This window comes from Anoplopoma fimbria, chromosome 1 (genome assembly GCF_027596085.1).
Source record: "Anoplopoma fimbria isolate UVic2021 breed Golden Eagle Sablefish chromosome 1, Afim_UVic_2022, whole genome shotgun sequence".
Lineage (NCBI taxonomy): Eukaryota > Metazoa > Chordata > Actinopteri > Perciformes > Anoplopomatidae > Anoplopoma > Anoplopoma fimbria.
The window spans coordinates 5,774,527-5,788,534 of record NC_072449.1 but is presented as its reverse complement, the minus strand read 5'-3'; the positions used below and the strand labels follow the sequence as shown (position 1 = coordinate 5,788,534).

At 40.4% G+C, this 14,008-nt stretch overlaps 1 protein-coding gene across 2 annotated transcripts in view; it reads left to right on the top strand.

Annotated features, from left to right (window-relative positions):
* Positions 1-14,008, top strand: part of lsamp (limbic system associated membrane protein) — a 182,037-nt gene that overhangs the window by 120,077 nt on the left and 47,952 nt on the right. For both annotated transcript variants that reach the window (XM_054608685.1, XM_054608608.1), the window contains exons 2-3: positions 634-778; positions 1,770-1,857. In XM_054608685.1, the coding sequence (XP_054464660.1) occupies positions 634-778; positions 1,770-1,857 (233 nt within the window). The remainder of the gene's footprint in view (positions 1-633; positions 779-1,769; positions 1,858-14,008) is intronic.

The window sequence follows — 14,008 nt, the reverse complement described above, 5'->3', positions numbered from 1 at the left end:
TGGCTCCCAGCCCTCCCGTGCGAGATGTCTTAGCTCGAGCTTACTAAGCGTAATGTTCTGACAGAATGCAACAAGTAATAAACAAGAGGATACCGGTGTCCTTTCTCATCCTGAGGAATAGGTTCACTGTTAAAGGTAGATGTATTTATCAGAGAGAGGAAGGGAGGCAGATTCAAAAGAGAAGAGTGAATGATTGTGTGGTGGGAGGAATTGACGATGAGCATTAGAAATTGATGTTCTTTAGCTTCAGCTTTTCTTTCAAGACCTCAGAAAGTGGGAGTTGTGTGATTAGCTTAACTAACTCTGGAATAACCTTGCTGGTCAGCAGTATTAAACACAACACTGCTGAATTGTTTTGCAATTTGCCCAGCTTGGCCCATTGTTTCATGAAAAGATTGAGCCTTTAAACCCTTACTTAAAACACCACTTTGAGTTTTACACATTCCACCTTCTCTGTGGGATCGCATAATTGCTGTTATTTGTTTCAACAAAACTCCACATTTCCTTTCTCCTAATAAGATTAAATATAATGAAATGAAAGAGGATACAGGCTCTTTATTTTCAAGCCTTCTCGTACTACATCCCTTTTATGAGAACCTTACCTTAACTCACTCGTTCTTGCTGTGCCCACAGGTGTTATGTGGACGACAAAGTGTCCAAGGTGGCCTGGCTCAATCGATCCAACATCATATTTGCCGGCCAGGACAAGTGGTCCCTGGACCCAAGAGTAGATCTGGTCACTAAAGGGCAGCTGGAGTACAGCCTGCGCATACAAAAGGTAAGACTTTGATTCATCATTAACTGGGTTTGGATGGCAATTGCATTTAGAGAATAGGAGAGAGAATCCTATTCAAAAATCATGAAACATGAACTGACAATGAACTGCTTTGACTATTTAAGACCTTTGAGTTGTGTTTTTTTTTAAATATGTACCCATTCATTTATTAGTTTAATAAAGCAGCAGGATGTCAGAGGCACTATATTTTTCTGATCTATTTTTGAGTTTTGATGAACCACTTTCGCTGTGCCTTACCAATTATTAGCATATGAGAAGAAAGCATTAAGAAGACAAGGTTGCTTTTACATAAAACAAATCTTCTAGCATAACTTAATACTTAAAAGAATAATTAAACATGTTGGGAGATTTGCTTTTGTGCTCACTAAATAGGTTACCTTACCTAAGCACAAAGACTAGTAACAGGGGAAAACGCCTAGCTTGGCTCTGTACAAAGCTAAAAAAGGTATTCTTTGAAAGTGTTCTATTATTCTGTGAATTTGAGTCAGACCAAAAATACTTCTTGTTACAACCTTGAGTACAATAAATCAAGCACTCAAAACTAAATTTGCAAACGATGTGGCATAAAACATTTAGAGGAACAAAATCAAGGAGAAGTCATCTTATTCCTTCAGTAGAGATAGATTATGTATTTATAAGATTATTTTGTATTATTAAGTTTTCTTCATAAATGTTTCGTATTTCTTTAGAAATGGGTTGAGTGAACTCTCAGCAGTACATTCATTCAATTCATCATTTAAAGTCGAAAAGCGAATTCATGTTAATGATGCCAAAATATATGTTGCATTCAATTAACTTGAAATTGATTAAAAGTACGTATTCAATTTTTTCTTGAGAATTATAATAATTTAAATCAAAACGATGAACTACTATATCTGTAAACAAAGTTACACAAAAGAAGACATGCTGCTCTACAGTAATATTGTTATAAGAAATCCATTTAGATAACAGTATTCTCTTTGTTTGTGTGTAGGTTGATGTGTATGACGAGGGGTCGTACACCTGCTCCATACAGACTAAGCAGCAGCCCAAGACCTCACAGGTCTACCTCATTGTACAAGGTAGGTGGCACCTAACAAGCACACCAGCAGCAAAGCTAAAACCAACTATCCATCAGCCAGCTGGGAAGATACAACCATGAAAATGAACACATAATGCTCAACAGAGGCTACAACACATTTTAAAGCGTATTCATAATGACTCAAGAGTCAGAGGCAATATTGTCCAACAGCACACAACCAGCATACATCAGTGTCACCACAGCTCCTTTATTAAATGCTGATATGTGTCCCTCTAAGGTTCCTGCAAGGAAACTATATGAATATGTACTGTGAGGGGGAGGGGGGGCTATATGTCACAAACGCCCGCCTACAGCAACAGAATTTCTTGTTACAGTTCAAATGAATATTAAGTGCACTTGAAAAGCCTTCAGCGGTAGTTTTCCATTTCAAAGAATAGGAAGTTATTCCTCCTGAATGGAGACAGCAGGAAAGTTGAGAGAGAGAGAGAAGAGAGAGAGAGAGAGAGAGAGAGAGAGTGCTGCAGGATTCGATCCAAGGCCTTAAGGGTGGAATTTAAATGTCTTTTTTTTTTTACAAAGTTTATTTTTTTCTTTCTTGCCAAAATGTCTTCAAAAGTTATCTTTGGTTTTAAGGTTGTAGCTCCCGAGATGGAGGAGGTGGCAGTACTATAACATAATCGAACCTGAGAAAGCTGACAAAAAGGTTTATGGATAGATGCACAGTCATGTTTCAGTTTTCAACCTTTTTCTATTGACCATTATTTTGCAAGTCGTTCACTGGGACATTACATCTGCTGACAGTGATCCCAGACCAAACTACTAATTCCACAACCAATTTTAAAAGAAGTATTTTAAGATAATGAGTATTTATCTCACCACTAAATGTCTTTACATGAGGTTGACCTACAGATTAGCATAAGGTACGTAAGGTATTACCATGCACTTATGGCGCATTAAACAAATCAGTGAGGAGATGTGCCAAAATGCCCTGACCTTTATCAAAGAAAGAACAGAAAGAACTAAAACATTTCGGGAATGGAGACGAAAATTGGTTAAAATAGAATTTTCCTCTTTTTATGTGGATGTCTGATCAGTTTGGATGGTAAATTTAGTCAATTGAAGCAATACATTCCTCAGTGCATGCTATATTAACCAAGTAAGCTGAGTTCATCTGTTGCAAAATCTGTTGTTTTTCCTGCCTCAAACACCGTCGTTGTCCTCGAAACAAAAAAAACTAAAAAAAACCTTCCTTTGACGTGACAGTGACATAGTTGGATGGATGGAAGAACTACGGGCTTGGCTTTTTCTGTGAAGCTAGACGGTGCACATGTTCTAGATGCAGCTCAAAAACAGAACAGCCTTGTTCTCTCTGCTTGTTTTGCAAACTAATTACTAGGACTGGGTATCGTTTATAAAATCACGATTCCAGTACCAATACAAGAACCCTTGAAGTGATACAGATACCGATAAGGTACTTCATTCAGACTTCATTACGAAATTTTTGATTAGTGAGCTTCAGATATGCTCGTTGGTGGATTTTGTTATCTGTGGACCAAGCTGAGTGGTTTCCTCCTCTTTCAAGTCTTGATGCTATGAGGGCATGCACACATACATGAGGGCACTACGGCCTTTATGTGTATAACGGATACATCTTGAACTTCTTGGCTCTGAATGTCCTTTAACCTTCAAGATGTAATTTCAATGTCCCTACTCCTTCACAGTCTGGAGATGCAGGCTTTTGACTGTTTCTATTTATTTATTCGTAAACTGTCAGAATCCTTGGCCCTTTCAGTTCCTCTCTGCAATCTTTTTGAATTGCCAGTAAGCTCTTGGGAACATAAAAGAATAAGAACAATAAAAAGATGGAGCTATGCACCAAGGCCTTTAAAAAAAGAGAGTTCATTATCCATCAAAATGCCATCGCCAGGTCTCTGTCGTCTCGTTTTACGAAGTCACAGCTAGTTGACAGAAATTGCTCTTAAACTGTCAGAAACAAGCTGCCTGACAGAGAGGAGCACAATACCTGAGAACTCGAGAGTAAGATCTCCTATAGTTTGTTTGTTCTCTTGCATGTGTGGGTGTAGGTATTTATACACTTCGCTTTAAGCTATAAATGCTTCAACTGTCATCTGTCTATTATCCCGAGAACAAATACTCAAGCAAGACATGGAGTGCTGTTTATGTTCAGTGCCAAACCTGTATTTGCAGCTCAATACATTTCGCAATAGTTCATTGTTTCATCAATCAAACTGTGGTTTTTTTTTAACGGCCCTTGCCATTTTAAAAACTACTGACTGTCTGATGGAAAACCTGACCCCAGATAAATACTACACCGGCTGTAAATAGAGGTAATGCACCACAGTGTCATTTCACCACACACAATAGACTACAAGAGAACTTCCCATGCAGCTATGAACCGAAGATATCATCCATTAATAGCATTTTAAAAGGTCAATATGTGAATTGATGCTCCTCTTCTTGGATCCATGGCGGCAAATTGCCTCTCCTTCCCAGAACCCATTGTGTCCGATTATCCAGCGCTTGATCATTGGAATGTCCTGCGTCAACTTCCAGAGTTTCTGCCGGCCGCCTTGTTTATCACGGCTAATGCGACAGCTATAGCCAAACATTGATTCCGTTACTTTCTCTCCCTGCTACTCTGTCCTCTGCTCTGCCTCTCAAAGTCCCATTCAATTTTGCAGCCATTGTTATGCTCATCTTTTGTATTTACCCGCTCCGTGGGTGTAATCTTCTCCTTGAGGTTCAGTTCAGCATCTTTCATCTAAATTGCGGTGCAGTGCTGAAGGCGTAGGTTTCTGGCAATTACCGTGAACGTGTTACCGTGTGCAAGTATCGTGAAGATTTTATTTACTTGTAAATGGTGGTCAAACATTGAACACAGATGTGCACAGAGAAAACAACTGAATACAGAATATATATATATATAACAACAAGAGAAGGGTGTGTAATCCTGCTTCATGAACAATCCACCACTTATTAAGCTTCTGCTTTGGTCAGATTCTGCTTTGGTCAGATTCTGCTTTGGTCAGATTCTGCTTTGTTTGTAGGTTTAAGTCTCTTTCTAAGGGAAGATGAGGAATTGTCTCTGCGTCAAGCTCCACTTTACCATCACAATGCAGCAAGCAACCTAAACCAATCCTGCAGAACCCAATCAACTCTGTGGGATAATAATTCACCCAGCCTTCATCTTTTAATGGGTATGAAAATGTTCCAAGCATCAAACATTGCCCCTGGTTACAGACCCAAGAGCAGGGTTCACATAACCAAAGCTGACAACTTTCTGCTAGCAGGGACAGGGATGTAATTGGAAAACAAATGATCAGACAAAGCAAATTTAGGGTGGATGAAAAAGTGGCGAACTCGTGGGGGCTCAGACGAGTGGTGCCAGGAACCGGGGTCACTGCACATGATAAGATTCCCTAGAAAATCATTTCCAATCCAATTTGATTTTTATGAAACAGATACATTGAAGTTTAATGGATGGGCAGGCCCACGCCAGGATTTGAAGGTTTGTTTGCGAGGTCTATTAGCTAGTCAGGAGATGTTTATGCGTGTGGAAAACTATGAGTGTTTGTATGTGTGCATTGACTCATACCTGCGTACGTCTTTGTCAGTGAATGTAGCTTTTTTTCTGTGTTGTTTTTAATAGTAGTTATAGTAAGCGAAGACCATTGTTTGATTAACGTTCTCAGTTGGAATCATGAAAAAAGCACTTCTCTCTCTGAGTTTTTCTTTTAATCAGTAAACCTATCCATTTCACTTTTTCTCAAAGTATGGAGAGGTATTTTAAATCGTTATGCACTTTGAACTCGAACCAAATATCACCCCATTAAAATTGTAACTATCTGAATTGATGGGATTTTTTAATACTCAGGATTTGATCAAGTTTGAAAAAAAGTATACTCTGTAGATGCTGCGTCTGACTTCAATCTCAGTGCTTTCGTGTTGATATCCACGGTGTTAAATCCTGTCTGTAGCCCATATAAACTGCTTCGCTGTCATTAAAAATGTTCCACTCCTTAAGTACAGATGGCAGGAGAAGAATTCTCCCAAGGCACATTTCTTGACATATTAAAAAGTTGAATAACTTATTCCCTTATTCCTTAACTATTGTCGTACTGAATCAGCAAAATCTTTCTTGAATCCATTTGCGTAAGAATAATGTAACTCGGGGATATCCAGTCATCTGTAATAATGGTGGAAATCATTTTACTTTTTTTTTGTGTTTTCTTTTTTGCATTATTCCATCAGGCCAGCCATTTGAAAAACAAATTCTTACTTTCACGCATGGCCTAGCAATTGCTCAACGTTATGTTGTTAAACAGCTAACATCATTACACTGAACAGCAGGCAGTGGGGACTAAGTGAGATAGGACAGTGACACATGGCGAAGCAGGAAACAACACACTATGAAAGGGCAATCAAACAGCACAATCCATGTAAGAATAGACCGGATGCTTTGTGATGATAGGAAACTATTGTACAGGTAAGAAAGTCATTCAAATCTGCCCAGATTGATCAAATATTACCGTTCATATCCTAGCAATCAGCAGGTTTAATACAGATCCATCATAAAATGTGACAACATAAAATCACATCTGTCATGTCTATGATTTGAGAACATTGACAAAGTTCTGGTGAAGATAATTTTGATCAAAATTATACCTGGTGAATCAAACTCAGCATGCAATTTATATTCCGTGTGCCTCTGGCATGAAAAACAGAAGAATACATTCAGAATTGAATAAGATAGATTCAATGCAATTTTGGTCTAGACTGATTATGCAACAGCCATCATCAGACAGCATCTTCAGCAAAGTATGGGGTATAGGCCTAGATTATCATAAACGGCATATCTAACAGTTATGACATTGGAGGCCTATACCTCGTGATGAAGGCTTAAAAGCTGTGGCCATATTAGTCCACGCCCAAATTTGCATTGTTTTTATTGGCCATATATGACGTAAAATGTATTGGGTTTACATACCAATGTCAGTTTGTTGGTCAGTCTTCCACTTGGCAGATATCTATGGTCACCATAAGATTTTTTTATTTAAAGAAAGGTTTTTTATTGGAATGTCTTAACCACTAAAAAATGGATTTCCATGGAATTTAGGGCAGACATTAATTTTCCCCAGAGGGTGAGTTGTGATAACTTTGGTAAGCCCCTTAACATCCAATCTGCATTTAATGTAGCATCATAATCAGTCTCTCTTGTTTGAATCTCAAAAGGACATTACTTTTAACAAAAAATAAGGTGGGGGAGCTTTGTATTACATTTTTGAGGAGGTGCAGAATAATCAAAAGTGATGTTGGGGTGGAGCGCTTGATGAAAACATAACACATAAGCCCAAATATAGCTCCAATCCCCACCCCACTCATTTCCATATAGTCCTTAGTAAAAATACAAATTCACAGGGGCAGTGTATCAGCAAATTCACATGCTATGCAAATAGCTTTTATAAAAAGCAGAGGCAGGGGAGTGATTCATTCATCTCATGATGTCCTCTTGTAATCCTCATCACACAGGAGCGGAACTTTTAGTCCGTTTAGTCTTTACCACCTGCTGATCCCAATCAGAAATATTGCCGCTTGTTGAACTCTGCTTTCCACTAGTGTATCCAACAGTCAAAGTTCAAACGATGTGACTATTTCACCAGTTGGGAAAATATAATTCACCACAGCCAGCGAGTGAATCATGTTTCAGCATGCAGGGTCTCGAATCACTGGCCTAAGCACCAGCCACATTAAATCCACAGCTGAATCGTGGCCGAAGGAGCCAAAACAGCTGGATGGATTTTGACATGCAATGTTCTGCTGCTAGTGATTATACATAGAATACACGTGTGTTTCTCTGTGTGTACTAAACTGTGCTGCCAATTACACAAAAGTGTGTGTTGTCTGTTTTCCAAATGCCACGAGTTCCTTGAAGCTTCTCAATAGTATTGATCTCCTTTTTGTTGGCAATTGCAATATGCTGCAATCTTGGTTCCTCATCTTTTTATTTTTTATTTTTCCCCCCTCTTTTCACTACAGTGTTGCTTGATCAGCTGATTCAAATCAGCATTGATCTGATACTATTGAATTAAAGTCAGCACTTTCATATGCATTGACCTTTTGTGAAATGAGTTTAGTGGCCTTGTTAATATAGAAACCTGTCAAACCTTTTTTTTTTAATGTTTATTTAGTTTTTTTAAATAGTACAGCAAAGATTTAAAAACACAAGTCGTTTTTACTGGAATGTATATTATGGCTTATTTTGAAATTCAACATAATACATTTTTTTTGTTGAGTTTATGACCAGAACCAGTCTGCCTAACCAATCTGGATTAGCTCTTAAATCTATAAGTTATCACCCAAACCTTCCTTGCGAGCAGCTTTCCCTTCAAGGCTGATGTCATTATCCATTCATAAATGTCACAGAACAGAGTGACTATAAAGCAGCAGCCAAAGTGAATAGTTGTGGAAAGCAGCTGTTCCCTGGCTTCTGTGACCCCATTTCAATATGTTGTGTCCATTGAGAAGTGACAAATGTTAATGTAGTGCAGACACTTGCTCTGGAGCATGGAGAATTGATAGAATTAATGCAAGAGACCAGGATGTGTGTGTGTGTCAGTGTGAGTCCTTTTGGCCACGGCACAAAATCAGAAAATTACAATTACAGCCTGGTGCCATGTTATACTTGTATTTAATCCTATACTCAGAGAAAATATAGATATATTTTTTTTACCAATTCTAACCACATTCCTTTGTTATAACCTTTATTTAGGCAAGTGCTATTACAGTTTGCTTTTTACTTACACTTTGAACCTCATTACTGACTCTAACTCAGCCACAGGAAGCAACATTTATCCCTACTAGGCATCACTGAATTCAAGACTAAAAGATTGGGAACCATCAGATGCGCCTTCTTCCACACCGATCCATCTTTTCTTCCTTTCATTTCGTCCACCCTTGTATCACAATGCCGTGGTATTTAAGGAATCCAACCTGCCGAACTCCCTACAGGCAGCCGTGTCGCTGTAAAGAGCACCTTAGCAGGAGGGGGGCAGGTGTGTGTGTGCGCTGAATAAATGTGTAGTCTATGTGTTTGCGCATATCTTCCACTCTACAGTCTTGGCAAGAAGGAGGACTGACCTTTTAACAATTATCATGGGACAATCAGAACCTTTCAGCTGTGCCTGTGAAGCCATCTATCCACCGTACTCCTCTTCATCTCTTCCCAACACGACGACCCCTTCCTCCTTCCTCCTTTCTTCTGCCCCCGCACACCTCTCACACTTCCACGTCTTGGACCACCCCTTATCTGCACTGTTGCTGAGGTGTTTTGTTACTTCCTCTCATTCTAACCTTGGGGTTATATTAATAAGAGGAGAGATAGAAAGATTGGAAAAAGGCAGAGGAATGGAAAGAGATGCTGAGGGAGGAGCAGACTGGGTATGGCTATCATTAATTCTAGATATCGGCAGTCTGTCTGGCGCTACTGCTACAGCTTCGTGATCACACCCACGTACACATTATAGCTTGTATCGCCGCCAGACATGGAGGAGTTCAGACTACATTCTTTTTGCTGGATGATCACTCCTTACCCCTCTGAAAAAAAAGCATGTTAAGAAAGATCAATGAAATTTCCATTCACCAAAGGAAAAAAAAAAAAGCTAACACATCAACAAAAAGTCCTCTTTGCTATACAGAAGCCATTTGCAACCTCTCATTGAAGGCAAAAGCTATCGCTCGTCAATGGCTTTCCAGCATCGAAGGAGCACATGGAGCATGGTACTCGAAGCTTTGAATACAATTTAGTTTCTGTCCAGTGTCCAAGTGTTTACTGCACACACAACCTTCGATGCCACCTGTACTTCACTTTTTATTATATCAACACACTGATGTTCTTTTATTAATGGCTTTTATCCGACCAGATAGAAACATGGTCCGAGATTGCAGGAATAAATGACACAGGACAATGCTTTCCAATTGGATTTTTGGGGATTTTGCATTGCAGGCTGCTAAGGTAGTGAACACATTCTAGACAGTGTGGTAAATGGTAGAGTCTGACATGTTTTGAAGCGTGAGAATTTTGCAAGGAAGAAGATGGACTGTGATTGGAAAAAGTTGCTAAAGGGGTGTGTCTCACAAACTCTGAAACACATAAACATGTTCTTTTTAATGGCTTTTGACAAATTCCTAACAGAATTAGGTTTAAATGTGAGTCGTTTATTGGTTTTTATCTTCACAGCACTAGGATTCATATTTCGAATAATTTAATTATTTTATATTATTTATATTTTTAAAGCTGAATTAATAGACTTTTACCACCACGGCAGGTTACACTGTAAACACAACAGTGACATATTTTATGAAGTGTGGTAGAAAACTTTTTTCTTTGATTGGCTGACTGAAGAAGTCAAATAACCTCTCTCTACCACCTCCTGGGGGAAATCTCTGGCTTTTAAGCTGATACATTCTCCACTATGTCCAATAGCCAGTTACTTACTTGATTTGCTGTGTAGTGCTGGACAGGTAGGGTATTAGGTTTAGATATTGGGTTTTTAGAGCTATTCCACTGAAACCAGCCACCTGCTGTGACCTGGAACGACTCTACGGGAGTGCTGAGACTGAACCAAAACAAGTCAAGTTGTGGGACAGGAAACTGCAGAGTCAGATGATAAGAGAATTATCCCCCCCCCTCACATTGCACATAGTCATTTGATCCATTGTTGATATAAAACATTGATCGGTGCAGCTTTTAAAGCATTACTACACAGTTGATTTACCCATCTCTGAAAACACTCACGGTTCCTTATTTTTAGCCTTTAAACATTCAGGATATTGAGAGGAAATCGAAACCCCAAGGTTCAAGTATTTGAAAAGGCCCACAGTAAACCCTGCAGAAGCACTGGCTTGTGCGAAGGCCAGTGGTAAGCTCCGCCATGCCTCCTTATCCCCGTTGTGAGCAGAACAGCAGACCCGCGACTACACATATATCCATATATACGCCAGCAACCCCGGGGACAAGATTACATGTAGTAGTCACATCGCCCATTATACCATGTTGCTACCCAGTTGGATGAATAAGAGGAAAGAGGGACAGAGAGAGAGAGAGAGTAAAAGAAAGCAGCCACACACATTTTCCATTGCCTTTGAACCTTCATAATGAAACTGACTCCTTGAAGTTTTAATGAAAGCAACAATTTACCATTCCCTTTTCCTTGCTGGGCTGCTGAGCTTATGTTGCTTAGACTGAATCTCTCTATAAGAAAAATAAAAGAAGCCTCCTTTAATCTTCTTTATGCTGGCTGTTAGAGGTGCTCCCATGCATTTAAATGGGGCACTCCCATGGACACTCATGACAGGAAGGGTATTGACAGGGGCTGCAGGTGAGCCATCGGGGGCCATATTTCACCGACTAACCGTTCCAGCCAGTGGCCATCAGTTCTGGACAGTGTCTCCTCGATCTTATCTCTGATATAGAGGAACAATATTTCTTTCCTCCAATGCCTCCACTCCCAACACACTGACCCATTATTTGTAGAGAAGTGCCAGTATCCTTTCCCCTCCATCTTTTCCCGTCCGCTATGTGACCTGAGCCTGTCAGAGAGACGGACAGCCCTTTGGCACGGGGTTCTTCATGCTCGTGAATGCCTCTGGAAGTGAGATTGAGTGGCCCAGTTAAAGCTGACCTCACTTGCTTTCTCTAAAGGAAAAAACGAGGTTTGGTGTATGTTTAGAGGTTGTGTCAGTGTGTGTCACAACATATAGTACTTAGCCTGTATAGGTAAACATATGGGACTGTCCTGTGTTGCAACTGTGTGCTTTTCAATATTTCCCCGCCACTGTGGCTAAATAGAATTCTGTCAAATTTTCTTCAATATCTGTGCCCCTAAATTACTACTGGGTCACCTGCTGTGTGTGTGTGTGTGTGTGTGTTGTTTTGTGTGTGAACCTTCTGCCACTCAACCCCGCTGGTGTTCAAGTCAGTCCCACTGCTAGGCCCTGATCCCACTTTTATCACCATGGGCTGGATAAGAGCAGCGAGGCAAACATGTGGGGGTGCAACTCAGAGACATGACAACAATGCTGAACAGAAGGTGCCCGAATATTAGCGGAAATTGCTCTGAACCGAGGAGGCCACAGCTGGTGAGTGCAGTGGTCTGCGAATGGCTTCCATCTATTGGAATCCATTAAGGCACGTGAAGATGAGTGAACAGCATGAGAAAAAAAGCCATCGTTGTACTGTGCTCACTTGACTTGTGTCAGACACACACTGAGAAATATCTGATTTTAGAGGCCTCCTGATGGCTCCGTTGTACCAAGCTCAGCACTCCTCGGGCCCATGTGGGTTCAAACTACTTTCATACCTTTCCTCTACTTCTCTCTACTGTCAGCAGTCAGGAAAGTGAAGTACAGACTGTCTTGCAATGGGAGTATGAACCATGCATTAACTTTTGCAACACTAGCGGCGTAGCTTGAGGGAAGGCAATGTCTGTTTCTTCTCCACTTTGGTCCAGGCCGAAATATCAACAAACAACTAGCAGATGTAAAGCTTTGAAATTTTCCACAAACATTCATGTTTCCGACACAAAGAAGCCTACTGGTGAGCCTCTTACTTTCCTCTAGTGCCACCATGAGGTTGACACTTGCGTTTTTTCAATAAATATCCCGACAACTGTTGCATGGATTGCCGTGAAATTTAAGGTTTTTTTCAGCTTTTTTCAGCAACTGCAACGATCAGCTCAATATTTGAATTGCCCAATAGTTTGGTCTATGACAAATCCACACAAAACTAATGGCATTCCCATCAGTGCCAGCTGTACTCAGTGTTTAGCGATGATTAGCGATGATTAGCAAATACCAGCATGCTAACACACTCAACTAAGATTATCAACCTGGTAAATCTGCAAAACATCAGCATGTAAGCATCGTCACTGTGAGCAGCATTTAGCCCAAAGCACAGCAGCCTCAGGGCCTGAGTGCAGCTTTGCAGGTTGTAGACTCTTAGTCATGTCTAATGTTCAGTTTGAAAGGAGAGGAGATGCAGGAGACATTGTTTATGTCAGGAGTGTTTCAATGCCACTCGTGAAGTTAATTGGCCAACATCTGTCATGTGCCTTCCATGGATAGTGTGCTCACTCTCAGTGTTTTCTAGCGAGTGTACTTGGCTTCTACTTCTCCCAGTGTCTGGCACGTTGTTTAGTGGGACCATATGGTAGCCAGTGCTGGTGCGGTGCTTCATATATATCATGTCATCTGTTGGGCAGGAGAGCGCTTAAAATTTAGTGTGATGGATCATGTCTTTTTGTTGGAGGGCTGCTTTTTGGAAATATGCTGGTGTTGCGGCACGTTTATAGGATAGAGAACTGATGCTGATTGTTGTCAATATGTGGTTTAAGTATTTGAGCACACATTTTGTGAGAAAGCTTTGTCAGAAATGTTCTCCTCCGACTGTATTTATGTTAAATAAGCAAAGATATGATTTACTTTCTATGAAGTGACATAAACGTTTTCATATAGCTCTGTATGGCCCAATTCCACACTCAGTTTAAGCTTTTCAAAGCACACATGCACTGTAATCAAAACTGAGTCCCTCTGAGGAACTAAAAATACATCTCACTAATGAGAAAAAAAAATTGCTTATTACTTATGGGGGGGGGAATATTTATGACTCTTCATTATATTATGCTGCTCTCCGTTGCATAGGCGTCTCACAGCGACAGTGGCTGAAAGTTGTTAAGCATATGTATCATCCCGGCACTTTGATGGCGCAGCTACGGATTTAATGGGAAAGATTTTTTCCCTGGGAGGGTCTTTTGAGAGTTGGCACTGGTCGGCTGCTGCAGTGGCCACTGTGGCAAGTAGCATATGGGCTTGTTATCTCTCGTCAGAGCAAGAAAACTCTCTCCCAACACCAGCCACTTGCTCATTAGACTGCAGCTCAGGGCGAAGCACAGAAACCCAGAGAAGGAAAGACAGAGCGAGGAAGAGTGACAGTGATGAGGCAGGAGTCGAGGAGGCAGAATGGCAGCAGAGGACTGAAGACATTAATGCGAGGCTGGATGGGAGGCACACGGAGACAAGGAGGGATAAAGAGTGTTTGTATGTACACAACATGAATATTTGCATCCAAGTGCGCACGTATGCATGAGAGACAAAAATTGTTGATGGAAGAGGAA